Source organism: Suhomyces tanzawaensis (genome assembly GCF_001661415.1).
Source record: "Suhomyces tanzawaensis NRRL Y-17324 unplaced genomic scaffold CANTAscaffold_4, whole genome shotgun sequence".
In the NCBI taxonomy this organism is placed as follows: Eukaryota; Fungi; Ascomycota; class Pichiomycetes; order Serinales; family Debaryomycetaceae; genus Suhomyces; species Suhomyces tanzawaensis.
The window spans coordinates 868,288-886,922 of record NW_017963639.1 but is presented as its reverse complement, the minus strand read 5'-3'; the positions used below and the strand labels follow the sequence as shown (position 1 = coordinate 886,922).

The 18,635-nt window shown below is 44.3% G+C and overlaps 7 protein-coding genes across 7 annotated transcripts; all 7 read right to left on the bottom strand.

The window, feature by feature from the left end:
- Positions 1-97: 97 nt before the first annotated feature.
- ASE1 (Ase1p) lies at positions 98-3,357 on the bottom strand. Its single transcript, XM_020207700.1, has one exon. It carries the CDS (start codon positions 3,043-3,045, stop codon positions 148-150), a length of 2,898 nt encoding a protein of 965 aa, XP_020064380.1. The 5' UTR covers positions 3,046-3,357; the 3' UTR covers positions 98-147.
- A 1,218-nt stretch (positions 3,358-4,575) lies between these two features.
- On the bottom strand, positions 4,576-7,355 carry CANTADRAFT_26240 (uncharacterized protein). The gene has a single exon (XM_020207699.1). It carries the CDS (start codon positions 6,989-6,991, stop codon positions 4,643-4,645), a length of 2,349 nt encoding a protein of 782 aa, XP_020064379.1. The 5' UTR covers positions 6,992-7,355; the 3' UTR covers positions 4,576-4,642.
- A 302-nt stretch (positions 7,356-7,657) lies between these two features.
- CANTADRAFT_51734 (uncharacterized protein) lies at positions 7,658-8,611 on the bottom strand (the record flags this gene model as incomplete). Its single annotated transcript, XM_020209983.1, has 1 exon — positions 7,658-8,611. The coding sequence occupies one exon, from the start codon at positions 8,609-8,611 to the stop codon at positions 7,658-7,660; it is 954 nt and encodes a 317-aa protein (XP_020064378.1).
- Positions 8,612-9,430: 819 nt separating this feature from the next.
- CANTADRAFT_51763 (sphinganine-1-phosphate aldolase) lies at positions 9,431-11,164 on the bottom strand (the record flags this gene model as incomplete). Its single annotated transcript, XM_020209987.1, has 1 exon — positions 9,431-11,164. One exon carries the CDS (start codon positions 11,162-11,164, stop codon positions 9,431-9,433), a length of 1,734 nt encoding a protein of 577 aa, XP_020064377.1.
- Positions 11,165-12,497: 1,333 nt separating this feature from the next.
- On the bottom strand, positions 12,498-14,462 carry CANTADRAFT_51197 (uncharacterized protein; the record flags this gene model as incomplete). Its single annotated transcript, XM_020209912.1, has 1 exon — positions 12,498-14,462. The coding sequence occupies one exon, from the start codon at positions 14,460-14,462 to the stop codon at positions 12,498-12,500; it is 1,965 nt and encodes a 654-aa protein (XP_020064376.1).
- A 318-nt stretch (positions 14,463-14,780) lies between these two features.
- Positions 14,781-15,118, bottom strand: CANTADRAFT_26237 (uncharacterized protein). The gene has a single exon (XM_020207698.1). The coding sequence runs from the start codon at positions 15,073-15,075 to the stop codon at positions 14,869-14,871; it is 207 nt and encodes a 68-aa protein (XP_020064375.1). The 5' UTR covers positions 15,076-15,118; the 3' UTR covers positions 14,781-14,868.
- A 160-nt stretch (positions 15,119-15,278) lies between these two features.
- Positions 15,279-18,565, bottom strand: IRS4 (Irs4p). The gene has a single exon (XM_020207697.1). The coding sequence runs from the start codon at positions 18,119-18,121 to the stop codon at positions 15,353-15,355; it is 2,769 nt and encodes a 922-aa protein (XP_020064374.1). The 5' UTR covers positions 18,122-18,565; the 3' UTR covers positions 15,279-15,352.
- Positions 18,566-18,635: the final 70 nt, after the last annotated feature.

The window sequence follows — 18,635 nt, the reverse complement described above, 5'->3', positions numbered from 1 at the left end:
TGTATAGGATGGATCGATCCATGTATTCAGTTTGGAACTACTAGAAGTTTCAATTGCTCCAAAAGTCTTTGTTGCTACAGAAAATAGCCTCATGAAATCGTGGCCAAAATTTTGCATTAATACATAGAGAACTAAAGAACTTTCCTATTAAACATTAAATTGTTTTATTTGTTCATCGCGCCAGGTTTGGTAGTCATCTCCAATCAAAGTTGAGCTGTCACAAGTTCCAATGCTCAATCTTCTAGATGAGCTTATTTGGTTGGACTTTTCTTGAATTTTCGCTGACGACACATCGAAGCTAAAGTTTTCTTTTTCGTAGCCATGCTTGGGAGATGATTGGTTTCCTATTCCTGGCGATCTCGCTGAATTCATTCTGTTCGGGTTATTTACCCCCAATGGAGAAACTTTGGACCTGTTAAAAGTGCTGATTTTTAAAGTATCATTATCATCGTAAATGTGAGTGCTCTTGAATTCTTGTGGCACTAGAGGGTTATTCAACGGCTGCAAGTGGGTCATCATTCTATCACGCGTACTAGCCGAATTGAATCTGATTGGGCTTTCTAGACTGGTCACTGTGGAGTTGCTTGCTATGGAGCCAGAAAAGACGTTCGTCAATTTAATCGCGGTTGGGTTTATTTTGTTGTTCGATCTGCTCAAAAAGGGTCTTTGCTTAGCGGGCTGTGGGGATATTTGTGAGGACCTTTGTGTTCCAATTGGTGCACTTCTCTGAATGCTTGATGTAAATGGTGATTTCGTTACTTTAACGGGAGAAGCTTTGTTTACTCTGTTACCGAGTTTTGTGGGGGATGATTGAGCCACAAGCCCAGGTTTTGCTCTGGCGCTTCTAGATTTACTCAGCACTTCAGTTTCGATGCTTGAAACTCTTTGATAGAAATCTGTTCCATTGATTTTCAATAATGTGTTCCTTTCGAGGTTGTATACCCTGATTTCATTTTTCAAGGAGTCAATCACTCTTGGTAATTGCTTGTGGATTTTTTTCCTAAGCTTTTCTTCGTTGAGCAAAATCTTACACGAATTCTTGCTTAGAAGCCTCGACGAGTCTTTAGATGATTCTCTCAAAAACTCTTGGTCTTTGAGAAGAGCCTGTAGCTGATTATTCAATTGAAGAATCTTTTCCTTCTCCGAATACTCCAACTTTAGCTTTTCGAGTTCTTGCTCATGCTCAAGCAAGATTAGTTCCTTATCATCGTTTATGCCACTCTGATTAATATCAATATCCACTTGATCCTGGTCCTTGTAACTATTTTCGTAGAACTTAAATGCTTTCCTTTCTTCAGTGGTATAGAACATATTATCCCAATAAGTTTCAATTTCCTTTCTGCTGTCATAAATAAACTTTTCGATATATTTGGATCTTTTTATGATTAACTGATTCAACTCAATTTTAAAATTCAAAATTGATACATCGCTCAATGAATTATTTGCAGCCAAGAATTGCTCAACATATTCTGTCTTCTCGTCAAATTTCTTCCACAATTCAGTACAAGACTTAACATACGTGTCATATTTCTTTTGTTTGTTGTCTTTCTTTCTGTTGAGGATGTTGCAAAATCGATTCAAGTAGTTAATATGCTCTTCTTTGAGCCCAAAATTCTTTGGGTCTTGTTTGATGAAAGTTAATGTATCTATGTCAAAGTATCCCTCATTCGAAATCGATTCAGAGGTAGTCGAAATGTCGTATTGTTTTTGAATCTCTATTATTTGGTCGTTTGTAAGGCACAATAATTTTATGTTACTGAGGCAGCTTTCAATGATTTTGATGACCTGTTCACTGCGTTTAGAAATCTCCTTGTTGCAGAAGTCGATTTCACATCTTATACTGTGAATTATATCGTCTGTAATTTTGGTGTACTTCAAACTTCGTATGGCCCTGATGAGTTGGTAATTGATATCTTTCAAGACAATTAGAGGATCATCTTGTTGGCTTTGAATGCGAGTTGGGGTTTCGTGTGTTGCAGGATTGATCTCTTCTGTATGATTGTTCCTTAATTTTCTGGGACTTGATATAATAAAGGTGTGATCACGTCCTCCGTTAACATGCATAAATTGGTCCACACCTTTTTCTAACTTTAATGATTTTAAGGTTATTTCAAAATTGTCTATAAGATTGGAGTAAAGTTCGAGTTCTTCCCTATCAGGCAAGTCTTTGATCAATGCTAAATTCGGATTGGACGAATACATTTCTCCTATTATGTCTAGTTGTTCTTTGTAGGTTGATGCGGATAGAACCAATCTTTTGAAAGGCACAACAAAGGCTCTTAGCACCTCAAGAAAGATGCAATTCAATTTTGATTTAATTTGGAGCAATGACAATTTGGGGATCTTTCTGTTCGGGTCTTGATATTCTTCCTGTTCCCCGTCGGACGATGAAGATTCAATATTGAATGGCGACGTGTTGTAAAATGTGTTGCTTCTGTTGGCTTGCTTTTCACGAAGCTGGTGCGTGTACCCTTCTTCATACAATTGCTGATTGACAAAGACCACACCACGGTCAAGGCTCGAAAGGGTCAATTCCCCATTACTGTCATTTATCATCGCCAAGATAATCTTTATATGCTGTCTGAGCCACTCACATTCGTTCTCGATCGTGCATTTTTCCCTCTGAAGCTTGGAGGTGAAGTTGGCAATTGTTTCCGAGATGACTATGAAGATTTCTGATTTTTTGACCGATATCTCGGACTCCGAGAACCCTACCTGGTTGTATATTTCTGTCATTTTGCAGATCGTATCGCTGATATTCGAGGATATCATGTCGAACTGGGCCATGGAAACATCACCCGGTCCCGAGACGCTATTCTGGCCATTTACCATGGGTGGATCTTTCATTTCTGCATCTTGTGGGACCGCATCCTTATGCACCGTTCTTTCGAGATCTACTTCTTTGCTGGTACCAATTTGGCCCGCTATGTTAGATTCGATATCCAGGGTATCCATGATCTCGGGATCCTTCATCATTGGCTCGTTTGAACTTAGTGCATCTGTACTCCATCGCATTGGGTTGGTGGTAGCGCCATCGATGGCCATTATGATAATTTGGGATAAGGAGAGCTTCTATTCAACCTGTAACTTTTGTGTGCATCAACTGGACGGAAACTGTACCAAGTGGACGATTGGTTACGCTAGTAGTCTTAGAAGTGTTAGTATGAGTTGAACTATAAACAAGTGAATGATTCGTGCGGCGGGTGCGGCGCTCATATACTTTTTGGGGATAGAATGTAAACATCTAACCTGGGGTCACGTGCACCGTCTTACCATGTAACAGTAGGAGTACGGAGTATGTGTGGCAAATACAGGCTGAAGGGCTCTGTTCTGGCCATTAGGTAATTTTGTGCTTTTGATTCCAATAAAAAAATAGAGAAAGAAGGAATGACCATTTATCCAAAAATTATTTTGAACAAAGCTCCCTAAGACCTAACAGAGTTTAGGAAATTCAAATTAACCTTCCACTACTCTGATTCCTCGTGCCAGTTTTAACTTGGAAATAAACAAAAGACCCTATGTACCCTATGTACCCCAAAAGCAAAGTCTGATTTTGTGAGTAATGTAATGATGCATAAGATAGAAATTCGAATCACAAAAAAGTGAATCTATATTTTTCAGTTTCAAAACCCACTGAAGCATGTTAAACGTTAACCAGTTTGGTTTTTACTATGAAACTTCGCTAATTAAGAAACTACAAAAATGTCTTGCTTTTTGTGTGCTACCCTGAACAAGGATGTTCCCTCGCAGAAATAACAAAATTTTACGTTTTTTTGGTAAAACTAAATGGTTTAGAGGACTAAGTTTTGAGGCTTGAAATCGGCATACGTCAAATACAAATAATGAATTAGATAGCGAAGTGGAGGTTCATTAAGGGGGGACTTTATAACCAGTAACTTTACAAGTGTGTTATCTCGCAGTACCAAGAAACGCGTATTACCAGCATAATCTCTAGATGATCACCTGCATGATGCTTGTAGTTTAAAAAATTCTTAAGTAACCCCGGATTTAACGTAGGATAGATAATACTGAAAGGTGGCACAAGTTTGATAATACAGGTACTTTCAAATCAAAAATTATCTGGCGTACATCCACTTATTTCCTAAAAAATATTCCTAGAACGCAAATTGAGTTAATATTTAGCTTACAACAATAGCAAGTCTAAAGTTGTCCCACTTTTAAAAATTAAGGTAATTCATTTTCCCGAGCGAATCAAGGGACCAGAGTGTATAATGGCCAATTTCGGAAAGATAGAAGTAGTTTTTGTGGTTGATTTCGTTTATTGAAGACCATTTTCAACGACGCCACAAGCCTCCCCCTGCGTTGCGTAAGAATAGAAAATGGAAATTGGAGTGCGGCAGCGGATATACAATTTCAACACTTTTGCTTCTTTGCATAATCTGCCTAGACCCCTAAATCGAGCACCATGCACAACGAGTACAAACCTTACTATTTTCTTTTTTTTTACTTTATGACCTACTACTGATCCGACTAGCGGGTGTTGGCAACGAGTTATGGAACGTGTGCCTTCTCTTATCCAGCGCTCGAATTTTTACTTTAAGATTCTTCATTATTCGTTAATCTATAATCTATTTAACCCACAATCTGATGGGACGGCAGTCTGATGTTGGTATGAACTTGCTTAAGCCTCATTCTTAACTTTATACAATATTGATGCCAACTCATCAGCAAAATTTGTGTCTGCAATTTCGTCATCCACCGATTTGCCCGTAATTAACTCCTCTGTAACAACATCCTCAATATCCTCATCTCCAATGAACACCAATGGATCGGTCTTCAACTTTTCTTTCTCTTCTATGCTTTTATAGTTGTTGTAGATCCTATGTTTCCTGTATGTAAAACCACTCACTTTCCAGCCTTGCTCACGAGCAATTCGGAATAATTCTTTAGCAGGCTGAGCAGTGGCCTTGACTGAATGCTTTACTAATTCATTATACCACAATTCCGCAGATCTGTACTCTTTTCTGTCGTAATGAAATTTAATAAAGGGGTAAATCTGATTGAAGGTAAATGGTATATGATGCTCCCTGGAGAACCTAACCACTTCCGCAGCAAAGTTATAGTCTTTGTGAATATGAAGACTGGTATATATCAATATGTCAGACAAAGAAGTGGTTCTATTGAGTCTTGTTAGCTCAACTTTTGAGTTGAAATCATTGAAAATCGACTTGGCAGTTTCAAATCTATCTTTTGAATTGTTGATCACAAAACTTTTAGACCCCCGTTTTCTTCTGAGTAGAAAATTGATTAATACGTTTGTGACTCGGTCATCCATATGATTAAAGACTCTGTGTGCTGTCGTGCTAGAGTTCTTTTGATCCTCNTACATTTTGATGTAGTTCAAGTACAACTGGTGAACTAATTCTGAGGAGATTTCGTTGGGATCCGAAGATTCCAATATTGTTTCGTACACATTTGCCAATGCATGGCCTGTAAACTCAAAGCCTGTCAATCTCTTATCAATGGCAGCCTTTTGAATATTGTCCAATGATGTCACTTTTCCCATTTTGCCATTTCCGTGTGTTATTCCCAATAATTCTAAATTATTCAATAGATCCAAACCTTTATTTCCTTCATCACCAGAACCCCCAAATACTGAAGAAGTATACCCAATCAAAATCTTGGGTGATTTTGGGTAGCGAGTCTTGATCAATTTTAATATTTCTTCCACCAATTCCTTACTTTGCCAGCGGGACAACTGGTTCAAGTCAATGTTATTCATCAATAAGAGTGCTTCTTGGTAGTGCCTATGCATTCTCAATTTTTTCATAATTACCAACAAGGTGTCAAATTTGACTTCAAGATTTCCTTTGACCATATATTTCAAGACACGAATGCAGGTTTTAGGTCCCTTAAACGTCATAACATGACTTAAAATAGTATTTAATATTGTTTGCAAATCCTCATCGAACAGGGAGTCACCAACTCTTGCCTTGGAATTTACTTGTTGCAAATCCACACATTTCTTCTCAAATTTGGCAACTAGAAGGCCTAAGTACAAGTTTGAGTTTACTAGATCCTGATCTCTTATGAAATATTCGCTGAATTCTCGCAAGTCATTAATGGAGAAGAAATTGATCATTTTGCGCTGGTAGGATTCGGAAAATTCTGTTGTTAATGTTTCATGCCATTTTGGTTTTATCCAACCTGTCCTAGCAACAAATCTATCAGTCTCCCCGCCCCTCATTAACGTCTTTTTAAGACTTAGGAGCCGTTTTTGATTCTCGGTTTGAATATTAAGCTGGAAGAAATACAGGTAAAGCTCTGAAAATTTTGCCGTAGGAGTGAGATGCATTAGCTTATAGTAGAGTTCCGTCCTCAATAGAAGAGCTTCATTATTAATCACTTTTGACATGGCTAATTTGTTAAAATAGTTTAAAATCATGTCACATTTTTCAGAGTTTTGCTTCTCTTGCATGTGGAGTACTTTGGAAACACTAAAGAAAAATCCATTTCTAAACTTGCTTGAGAGTGGATCTTTTATGTATTCAAAGATGGAGCTTTGCACTAGATTATGCTCAAAAGCTTGGTCCAACGACCTCACAATTAAGGAGTACAACTCTCCATTCAAACTCATATGGTAGTTGGATTCATGTCTAAGCAACAATCTAGACACCAAATCAGGCTTGTCTAGAATACTTTCTTTTATTATGTTTATGAGATTTAAGCCGAAGTTATGCTGTTCTTGTGTGTGCTTGGAAGGGATCTGAATTAAATGATTGTACACTTCATGGGAAAGGTCCAATATCTCTTGCTTGGTCATTCCAAATAATGGGTTTGGGTATGTGTCGAGGGGAAGACTCAAGTAGTCAAGATCCTTTGGGATCTGCTTTGAAAATGGCTTAGAACGAATATTGAGCTGGAATGGTGGGGCCTCATTTGTGGCCTGGTGGGTCGTATTTGATGGGGAAAAAGCAGTGGCAAGCCCCCGAAATGAAGCATTCCAAGGAAGTGGACGCCGTAGGCGCATTTTGACCCTGCCTAGGGTGTTTATGGGTCTATGCATGGGTTTGGTATATGGGACTAATTTTTCACTGTAAGCGAGTTATGGAGGAGAGATTATATGCAGGTCTCGATGATAACCAGTCCTTATTACAACTTTTATGAACCACAAGAGCCACCAGGTAGTATTATCCTCCTTGCTTCAGGTCACCATTACTGAGCTTTTAAATATTCATAACTTGGAGGCGTTCTTGATCGGAACAAAAATTGCATGAAAATTCGAATCTTCGAGACTACAGAGATGGAAACAGTTCTAATCCTTTTCTATTCAAAATAGTGCAACTTTTGAAATATCTGGCAAACATGTCGAAGGAAGAAAGTGAAAGTTCAGGAATTTGTCTTACAGTTTTGCTTTTATGATTCATCGTTTGTTATTGTGGTATAAGTGTGGAGCTTTGTCATATCAATAAAAATGTTGTTGATTCAAGTGAAGTATTCGGAGAGATAGTCACTTAGGCATGTAGATTAACTTAGATTCCTTTCTATAATTAAGTAGTATTATTCTTGTATATATCTATGGTTTTTATTTATGCTTTAGTTTTGTACGGAGGAACGATGGACCCATTACAGTGCTATATGTAATGTGTATTATGCCTAGTTATGCTGAATTGTAGCCCCGAAGGCTCTCAGTGCTCTATATCAAGAAATCGCTTTCGTTGCTCTCTCTTCTCTCAACATCCCAGTCGCGCATGGCAATAGCAGCCTGCGACCCTGAGTTGCGGTAGAGGTACTTCTGGTAGAAGTACAACATGTCAAACACAATGGTGCCTGAGCTTCCGAGGATGTAGGGGAGCTCCTTCATGAAAAAGTCGCTCTTGGAGTCCTCCGACAAGAATTCGCAACTGGTCAAGATCGACAACGTGTAGGTCAAATTGCCCATCAATGCTGCCCCGAAGAGAATTGGGGAAATGCCTTCCACTGACTTGCGCAAGTAGTTCTTGTACAATTGGGGGCATCTGGAGCTCATGTACACAACCGTGCAGCCCCACGCCAACACCAAGCCTAGTGACTCTTTGGGGTCGCCACGCTTGGCCAAGCCCCCGGTGGGGTACGCGTTGGAGACGGTGGCATTCATGAGCGCTCCGATGGCGGCTGCTTTGGATATGGATGACTGATCGTTAATGGAATTGTAGCTGCTGCCTGAAAGCGAATTTTGGGGCAGTGCGTCCTTGGCGTGGTGGCGGATGTTCATGGTGGTGGTGGTGGCATGGAGCTCTGCGTCTGGAGCATTGGGAGACGACGGGAACACCAGCGGGAACGGCTCTGCGTGCACAGGCACGTAGCGTGCCTGTTTCGCGGGATACACCGAGTTGTAGTAGTAGTACTGGAAGCACAAGGTGATGTCGTTGCAGAGGAAGAACACGCTGAGGTACACCTGAAACCCCAAGACTGCGTCGTTCAAGAGGCAGCTGGTGAAGCTGAGAAAGTCACCCAAGAACCAAAGAAGGAGGAACGACGGCGAGATGCCGTGGGCAGACTTGGTACGGTAGTTGGTGACGATCTGGGGGAGCTGGGCGCAGATCCAGCTGGCACACGAGAGCGTGCTGAAGAAGGACGACACTAGCGAGACGTCTCCACAGGTGGGCATGTTGATGATGGGGTGCCAAAGGCTATGCTGGGTTGGGTTTGTACGGCCGTTTCTGGTCGTTTTTGAGGGACAATGGGCCTCGTGTGGGTCGTCAGGGGGACGTTGGGAGGGACAGATTTGGTGGTTGGCAGTCGAGATTCGAGGCCAATGGGGAAGGCGGCTGTAGGGATGCTTTGCTGGGCCTGGAGGTGTTCTAGTGGGGGCAGCCGGTCTAGGGAGTCCAAGGGTCTAAATAGAGTGTTGTGCTTATCTGGACCGTTCACACCGCGGTAAAATTTTGCTTGAGTTGCCTCATCGGGAACGCGCGTGAGTCATGCAGGTGTCACGGAGATAATTACATGTTACAGGATTTCGATTACAGATAGTCATTAAGGTACTTGTCATTCAATTAGAAGAGACTTGTACTCTAGTACATGCTACTAGTACAAGCTCTTTTGGATTACAGGGTAATATTATTAGAAGATATTTGTAGATGCAATTTTACTATTGCAGGATAGTTGTACAAGTCTCTTACTGATAATTTACATGAAATCATACCTGGACTATACGATATTGTAGGTATTAAGAAGCATGTACGGCCACTGTTGTATTCAGCTTCGAGCAACCACCAGCACTGTCAAAACTGTTTCAGCTCTGAATTTCTCTAGTGGTATCTAACCAGGAAGCTAACTAGGAAGTGCACCTAGGTCAGTGCTTGTCACGATCCAAGCATCTATCACGCTTCTCTACAGTTTATTCAATTGCAGTACTCAGAAATACATTCTGATGGTCGTTTTCGTTCATTAAATTGTTATAATCCCAGGCACAGTTACACCACCGCTAGTTCGAGTCGGGTCCCTTGGTGGGCTCCACCTTGTAGAGGGTGTCCAAGAATGCAACAATTATCTTGTCAGCAATACCAACCGTCTTGACACTGCCTGCAACACCATAGAGCGCAGCAGTGTCACTCTGCTTCTTTTCTTCGCCCGAGGCAGGTTCCTTGACGAGGAGTTGCTGGACCGAATCCACCAAATCCTTGACCATATCATCACCTACGGAGATACTCAATTTGGTGAATGCAAAGTGGAGTGCAGAGGGGTTCTGAAGAGACGAAAAGTGCCAGCCCTTAGAGTTGAGCACGTCTCCGAGCTCATAGATGTTCAAAACGTTCTCAGAAATTGGGGTCACCTTGAAAGAGATCACAGAAGCGATGGGGTCACCGATTATTTCCAAATGCATTTTCAACACCGGGTGTTCTTGGATGGCCCGCTTGACTTCCATGGCAGTAGTAACGATTTCTTTGCAGAACTGCCTGTAGCCATCTTTACCAATATTGACCAATGTCGCCCAACAACCGACCATCAATGCTCCAGGCCTTGAGCCGGCCAAGGTAGGCGAACCGTACATCCCTCCTGTCCAGTCGCTCAGCACGTAGTACTGGCACTGGCGCAACTCAGGACTTCTATATAAAAGCACAGATGAGCCCTTGGGAGCAAAGCCGTATTTGTGGGTGTCACACGAGATTGAGGTGACACCAGGAAGTCTGAAATCAAATTTGGGGATGATTTTGCTGCCGTGAACCTGGGAGGATTCCAAGAAAGACACAATGAAAGAGCCCAAGCATGCATCCACGTGCAAGGGGATTTTGTACTTGGTGGCCAACCCGCTCAATGCCTCGATGTCATCGATTATTCCGTGGGGGAAGTTGGGAGCTGAGCCCACCAACAAAACAGTGTTGCCATTTATCAAACGCTTGACCTTGCGGATGTCGACCTGGTAGGTGACGGGGTCCAAGTCGACCTTGTGGAGTTTCATTCCGAAGTAGTAGCATGCTTTTTCGATTCCCGCATGGACGGTGACTGGAGCGATGACCTCAGGCTTGGTGATACCTTTTGTCTTTTTGCCGTACTCCCGAGCAGCCAAACTCGTCAACAAGAGCGACTCGGTGCCCCCTGACGTGGTTGAGCCACACGAGCCCACAGGTCCGTTGAAGATGTCCAACACCATGGACACCACCTCGGCCTCCATCTTGCGGACCCCAGGGAACACATCTGGGTGCAATTGGTTAGCCACCGCATACTTGTGGAACGCGTTGGACTGGAGCTCCAACAACTGGTCGCCGCCGTGGTAGACAGCACCACTGACGCGCCCGTTCTGCCACTGGGTGTGCTTTAATTGTTGCAATTGGTCCAACTGGGCCGAGATCTCGGCGTACCGGAGTCCCTGGTTGGGGATTATGGGGAATTGCAATAATTCGTCGCTGTTCTGCATCAATTGGGCCTCCATCTTCACCACGGTGGCCAGGAGCTCGCTGTCGACCTTCTTCTTGACTGGCGGGAGGCTCAAAAACAACCGGAACAACCGCTGCTTGACGCTCAAGTTGAGCTTCTTGTAGGCTCCCACAATTCCGTAGCCTCTGAGAAAGGACGATGCCGACGCCAACCAGTTCAACACGAACGACAACACAATGGCGTCTCTAATGACTGCCAAAGCGATGGAGACTGGCCCCTGGGCAGCTCGGTAGGCTCTCAATTGCGAGAGGGATTGCAATAGGGTGGATGTCTGCAGTACCATTGAGGAGAAACCACGATGTAGTGAGAAGATGAAGGAGAACTTGGTGATGCCGGGAGTTCCGAATGGTTGCTTGGCTGTTCTTGCGGGTAGATGTGGTAGGAGCGCGGCGGAGAAACGCGGGGATTAGCGTGGGTAGGAAGGCTAGCGAGAAAATAGCGAGAAGCAATACAGAGTAGTGAAGGTGCGAAGTGGGCTATGGGTGAGTTATTAGGCTAGGTAATGTTCTGAGGTCAGCCATATAGGAAGAGTAACTGGAGGACTGTGACGTAGCGGGAGTCAGCAATAATGTAGGGAGAGGGAGCAGGACTGGTGCGCAAAGTGTAGCGAGGGGCAGCTAACTAGTAGGGGAGAATTAGTGAGACTGGTGCGCAAAGTATAGTGAGGGTCACCCAAATTCTAGAGAGGACATGAGAGCTGATGATGCTAAGTTCTGGCCTGGGCCATAGCAATAAAAACTCTTAGATCTGTATAATGTAAATGTATAATTAAAAGCTCTGTCACCGAAGCCTGTTCAAATAGCTTCATGGATAGTGTAGCGAGAAATATTGGGGCTGGTGACTCAAAGTACCGGCCAAATTGTAGAAGAGTCCCTGGGTAGCTATTGTATTGACGAACTGGCGTATAAAGGGTGACAAGCTCTTTCCAGAATATAAAGCTGGTATTAACTAGTCCACCAGCATCGGCAGCATCAATTTTTTACATTTAGTGTAAACTAAAAAAAGTAGCTTTCAATTCAAGGTCTCCCAGACATTATTCGTCTGAAGTCCTTTGGCGTCTGGACATTTAGACTTAGGCAACAAATAATATTACGAGGGCCCTTACCACCAAGGGGTAATTACTGTCTAATCTACGACACAATGGGCCTTGTTGAGTGACATTGCTGGATCTGGCGTCTCGTTTAATTGGCGATCTATATTTTAGCACTTGAGCTAGCTAGCACGCAGAGTATTATGGAGCGCCTCACTATGTGTTGGTGACAGACTGCTGAAGGAATAATCAATTCCATCTGAGCGGAGTCTTCACTTGGAGAGCTTGAATAGAACAGTCAATGCCCACAGAGACTTTGTTGGTCTTATAGGCTGCGTCGCATGTTCCAGTGGACCTGTCCTCTTTAGTTTGATGCACGATAACTTGTACTCATAAACTCTGAATGGCAGGGATAGCCTATGCTACTTCGTAGTCAGGATGAATTGGGATCACACGTTATATTATGGAGACCCAACCGATTCATTAAATGGATCTTTCCCTGAAAAGGCAAGGAGAAGGAGAAGGATCCGACGTTTAATTGCATGGATTCTCTCTAATAATAGCATTGAGGCAATCCATCACAGCCTTACAAAGGCGTAGACCCTCTGCTGATGCGATTGGTGGGTCTGCTGTTGGACCCCGACGACGATGCCTCCAAGATCTTTTGGCGTTCCTTGGTCAACTTCTCCAACTTCTCCTTGTAAAAGGCGTCAAGAAACTGAGTGTTCTTTTTCACTCGGTTTAATTCCACCTCCATGCTCAAGAGGGTGTCCTTCTTTATGAGCGATGGTAAGGAAGTCATTCCTGGGCCGTTGAGTTTGGCCTCGATCTCGGCATGTTGGCTACTCAACTTGGCTAATACTGACGACAACTGGACTGCAGTGGCAGAGCTAGCTTGGTATTTCTGTCTGACCAGCTCGTTGTCTTCGTCAAGCTTGGTGAACTCGGCACTCACGTTGTCCAATTCCTCTTTGAGCTTGGTTATGATAGTTTCCTGGTCACGGAGATTGTCTGGAGTGGTGGGTTTGGAAGCAATTTCCTGCAATGTCTTGAGCTTGTACTCCACCTCGTCCTTACGCTCCTGGTTCTTGGAATGGTCAGACTCAGCCTTGGAGCGTTTCTTCTCGCTGGCTATGGCCTGGTCGTTGAGCTTGCGCAATTTCAAATAGTTCTGGGAGATCGAGTCCTCGTCAGCATCGTATTGGAGCTGGCGTTTCGATTCTTTTGTGCGTTCGTGGATCAATTTGTCCTCCCAGAGGTCCTTCAATCGCAACGTCATTTTGTCTATCTTGAGGCTGATGGAGCTCACCAATTGCATGCGGAATGACGAGTAATCACTCACTCCCTCTCCTTCTTCCTTCTTTAAGGACGGATACTCGAGTTCCAATTTCTTGGCCACTTGCTCTGTAGAAAACCTCAAGGTCAAACTATCATCGAATGGCTCCATCAACTTTGCTATCTGGGTCTCGACTACGCCCCGTTGGGCCCATTTCTGAAACCGTTCCATTTTACGCCCGTAAACCTTCAAAAAGAAGTCCTTGTCGAGCCGCTGTGTGTCAAGCAAGCTCTCTCTGTTCATCACCAAGGTGTCCAACACTTGCAGTTTCCACTTGAATACGGGGTTAGTGGCATCGTTGTTGCTGAGAGTGAGTTCTGTCTTAGGCTCGGGGATCTGCAACGATAAGTGGCTGACAGAGTAAAGCGGAACAGGGATGGCGATGGGGAGCTGGCTGGTACTTCTGGATTTGAGCAATTGGATGCTGGGGTTGGTGACGTCGAGCTTCATGTCGAAACTAAAAATCAAATTGAATTCGACGGCACTAGGGAACTTCATGTAATGGTTGTAGAGCTGGCTGGAGGTTATCAAGTACACCGAAAGGGAGCCCTTGGATCCCTTGGAAGGCTGGGGTGGCTCCTGGGTGTCAGTGTAGAGTTTGGAACAGCTCAAGTTCTCGTAGTAGAGCTGCTTTCCGATGATGATGGACTCTATCAACTCCAACTCCTTGATACTCTGGGCGATTACCAAGAGATGAAAGCCGCCAGTATCCGTTCCATCGATCAACGAGTCCACGATCCTGTTGAACAACTGGAACTTACCTGAAAGCGACACCAAGCGCGAGTTGATCTCGGAAAGAAGCAACTTCTTGGGAATGAAGTGGTCCACCAACAACGACGGATGGCTGTCGATCAACGTGAGCTGGCCAAAGAGGAGCGATATGTTATTAAACATAAGACTGTGGCTTCCAAATCCGTTGCTTTCCTTCTCAGGCTGGTCGAGCAAGCTCTCGATCGAGTTTCTCGTATTTTTGGCTCTGATCTGAGTCTTCAAGTCCTGGCTGAAAATGTGGAGCGTGGCATCTATCAACTCTCTCTGGATGGCTGTAAGTAGCGTAGGAAGGTAGTAGACGTCTTGGAGGGGTGTGGCTTCATCTGCTAGCAATTCTGGGCCCACTTCGTCCTGCTGGGGTAGAAAGCTGCTCATTTCGGGCTCCTGGGCGTTGTAGAGCGACGCCTGGGCCATGTGGCTGGATAGCATATCTTTGAGGTTCATGGTGGGTATTTTGGTAGGGAATGGCGGAGGGCAAGCAGATTTCGGGGCAGGCAGTGAAGGGACTTAAGGAACAGCTATTTCGGGAACACGGCGTCTCGGTCGACGGGAGGACGGTTGCTAAACGGGTATAATGAACAGGATAGCGTTCTTGAGTTCACTGGCAAGCCGTGCATAGACCTGAGATGTCGCGTGTCGCGTGTCGCATGACGCTGCCGTAGTTGCGAAACATAACGGGGCATGTGCAGACCGCTTGACAGGCGAGGTCGTGTGGAGGGAGTATAGGAATACGTTAATGTAAAAACGGAGGAAGTAGCGATAGCTGAATACTTACGAATTTATTGAGTGATTATTAGTATTTGTATCTGAATTAATGGCAAGGAAGTGAAGTGGGCCAATTGGCTGTGTTTCAAAAAATTTGGTGCAAAAACGCATGGAAATGGTCTGGCCAATGGCAGACCAATAGCACATAAGCTTGTATAGTAGTACAGTAGGTTAAATTTTTTTGCATTAATTTAAGTGAAGTCGACACTTCTTGTGCCTCATAATAAGTGATTTGATAGCATGCTGTGCATTTTCCATAAAATAAATCGCATGGTAGCGTGTGAATCTGCATCATTTACTGCCAGAGCTACTAATTATTAATACTAAGGGAATCTCTCAACAGATGTTTGCTGGATATTCTTAGTCTATTTTATCAAAATTCTTCATAATCACCCAAGCAAATAAGTCAAATACAAATCAAAATGATAGGAACATAAATGCCTAGTCATACATATCTATAGTCACTTAATGCAACATGCGTCCTCTCCATAATGTCTTATTCATACATATTCCTTTACTGAATCATTCATTCTCGTATCCTCTATATAGCAGGCTGTTCCACAGCCAATCTATCTTCTTCCTTTCTTCTTAACCACCACATTCACTCCAATATTTCCCAAACTATCCCAGATGGTGTCATCCACCTTCTTGGGTAATTTCCGTCCGTACAAGCACTGATCTACTAGCCACATGCCGATCAAAAATTCAGCTTTGTTCAAGCATCCGTCCTTTCTGAAATCAACCAAGTTCCAAATAGTGCGCAAGGTCTCCGCAGGCAATCGACTACGGTCCCAGATCCTTTTCACCACAATGCCGTGCATCAAGTCATTGAGCTCGGCCGACTTCAAATTGTGGAAATTCTGCAGGTCGTTGAAATTGGAAGAGTCGGCCTTGGAACTCAATCTAGCGGCCTTCAAAGAAATCTTCTTTCTGCTGTCGTCAGTGTCTTCTTTACCCGAATGTTCTTCTCTTTCTGCTCTGAAAACCTCCTGGTTGTCATAGTCAACTCCCAAAAGCTTCGTCACCACATCATTCAAGTAGTTTCCTCTGTTACTGACCCAAAGACCTTCGTATCTCTTTCTTTCTTGCTCTGAAACATAGTGTAGATCTATATGGTTTTTCCATGGCTTATTTTCGTTGAAAGAGTATTTCTTCTCTTTTCTCTTATTAGTCTTTCTCATTGTAGTCTTAAGCTGGATGGGCTGGTTCTGATGGGTCAAAATGGGTGCGGAGGCTCTGGTAATTATTGGTGGACGCGAGACTTCGCTTTCGTCTCCGCTAGTTTCTAATAGGTTAACGGTAGTATCGATTCCCTTTTGCTTATGTATTCTTTTGAACAAATGCTTGTGGTCGCCATTCTTTTGCTTTCCTTCAGGGAATTTTGGAAGTGCTTGCGACGTCTTTGTGTTATCAGTCCGTTGACTATCAAGACTCGATCTAGGAATTACTTCAATAAAATCAAAATCGTGATCGGTAAAATAGCCATCATCTTGATTTGAAGTCAGAGATTTACTTGAAAATATCAGGTAGGGAGTGCCTTGAACACCTCTTTTATCAAGTAAATCATCTGGCCTTACAGGCTGCAAATCGAGCGTCATCTCCGGAGGTGGCTTTCGCTTTGGCTTTGCCTTCTCTTCAAGAAAAGATCTTGCAGAATCTGATAACTTAACATTTGGAGAGGGTATTGTATGTATAAGGTTATCAGAACTGTTCCCGTTAGGACTTCTAGCACATGAATTGGATGAAGGCGGTATGGTGATGGGTGAAATGTTTCTATCCAGTTTCACCTTTACAAATGCTTCCTGAAGGGTTCCCAATTTATCATTCTCGGGAATATCTCCCAAATCAGAAGGCTTTTGTTCTTCCTTGGACTCTCCGAGTTTCCTTGAACTTTTTGAGTCGGTGGCGTCTTCCAGAAAATCACCACCATCTGAGGAGTTATGTTCTATGACAATAGCCGGGGCTGCCGGACTTGAAGAAGGGATTGGGGGAAGCAGGATGGACGAGCCGATGGATGAGTATGAGTTGGAATAAATTGGCTTTTGATAAATTGCAAGATCATCTCCATTTTGCCTGCAGTTTCCTGCGAACGTGGGCTTCCTGAAGCTTTGATCCGATTTTTCTTGGTCAGACCTTGTCGAAATGATATCGGAAACGGAAGCTGCACTATCGTGCTTTTCAAAAGCTTTAGCGAAGTCCCTATCCTTTTCAAAGCTAAATCTATCAGGCCTGTCAAAGCTGAATCTTTCGGGCCTCTCGATGCTGGATTGTCGATCGATGCTGGACCTATCTGGCCGCTCGAAGCTCGATCTGTAGGGACGATCAAAGCTTGACACGTTTTCGAAGCTTGATCGTTCCTTGTCGAAACTATTTGAATCAGGTTTGTCGAATGCAAACTTCTCGAATGGTCGGTCGATGCTTGATCTGTTGGAGGTTCGATCGCTCGCTCTATCAAAAAATTTATCGTATGTAGCATGGTCACCAAAATCGCTCACTCTTCTATCTTTGATACCGATTGGTTGGCTCAGGTGAGTGATTCTCTTCAGGTCCACGCTATCCCTGAAAGCATCGATAAGGGCCTGGTTCTTGAGCGACAACTCGGTGGTCAGGACCCGCGACATCTGCTTGGACTTAATCGAGTTCTTGATGTTTTTGATCATTTCTGAGGGTTCATACTGCATTGACAAGCGCTTCTGGGACTGGTCGTTGGCGATGGCTTTGGAGTCTATGGAGGTTTTGAGGTTTTTGATCACATCTTGGGGCAAGCTGGTGGAAGAGCCAAGTGAGAGGTTTGAATGCTGGGATGATGACTTTCTGAACTTGTCGACCTTAGGGGCTTTCGGCAAGACCCTGTCCACGGGGGAAGAGCGTGCCGACTCGACTTCGTAGTAGAGGTCCACCGAAGGTTGGCGGGAACGGGGAGTATCTAGTGGAGAGGGACCAGCGTCACTTGCTAGACTCTGGTTAGGAGTAGCTCTGGGTTTTGATTCTGCAGGCGACTTGGTGCTTTGGTTCTCGATTGGCGACCTGATGGCCCGGGTCTCGACTGGCATCTTGATGGCCTGGGACTCAACTGGCGTCTTGATGGCCCGGGACTCGACTGGCGTCTTGGATGGCGCATAGGGCGTGGTGGGGGTGTTGATTCTGGAGATGGACACGGGCTTTTTGGGCGACGGAGATGCAAACTTGGTCTGGATTCGGGGCACCTGCTTGGATTTGGCTGCTGCTGCAGTGGGCGCAGTGTACGTTCGTGTAGGTGGGGGGATTTTGAACAGCTTCTTGTCGTCATTCTTGATGCCTTTAAAGGCAGCCAACGCTGCTGCTTGCGCCGAACTCATGGAGAAAGCAACACGACGGGGGAAGCCAGGTCAATTTGCGTAGTGGACAGCAAAGGAGTGCAGCAGGGTGCCTGGTGGGCGCGTGATGGAGGTGTAGAGTCTTGCAGGCTTCACGAGAAGGCTATGTAGTGATTGTGCGTGAACCAATTTACTAGTGGGAAGTGGTGCGTTTGTTGCTGTACGCGAGGCGGTGGAAGGAGGATGGGTGTGATAAGTAGATAGTTGGGAGTGGTGGTGGTAGTGGTGGTACAACTAGAAGCTGGTGGCACAGGGTATGGTGACGGGATGATGCTATTGCTGGCTGGTGGTAGCGGGGGTAGCACGGATGCTTACTGTGGTATTCCCTCGTTACCTGTCAACTTCTCGTGGTACCAAAACCGCGCCCCAGGGCACTGGCGCAGTAGCCTCGCTAGCTATTTATGGCAGTCGCACCGCGCAGTCCAGGCTATGGCAGTCGCTGGAATCTAGAGGCAAATGGTAAGCTACACTGTGGAGAGCTACTGGACAAGTAGCG

Excerpts from the sequence above, each read along its gene's own strand:
- ASE1 (XM_020207700.1), bottom strand. The coding sequence starts at position 3,045 with ATGGCCATCGATGGCGCTACCACCAACCCAATGCGATGGAGTACAGAT.
- CANTADRAFT_26237 (XM_020207698.1), bottom strand. The coding sequence starts at position 15,075 with ATGCAGATTCACACGCTACCATGCGATTTATTTTATGGAAAATGCACA.
- IRS4 (XM_020207697.1), bottom strand. The coding sequence starts at position 18,121 with ATGAGTTCGGCGCAAGCAGCAGCGTTGGCTGCCTTTAAAGGCATCAAG.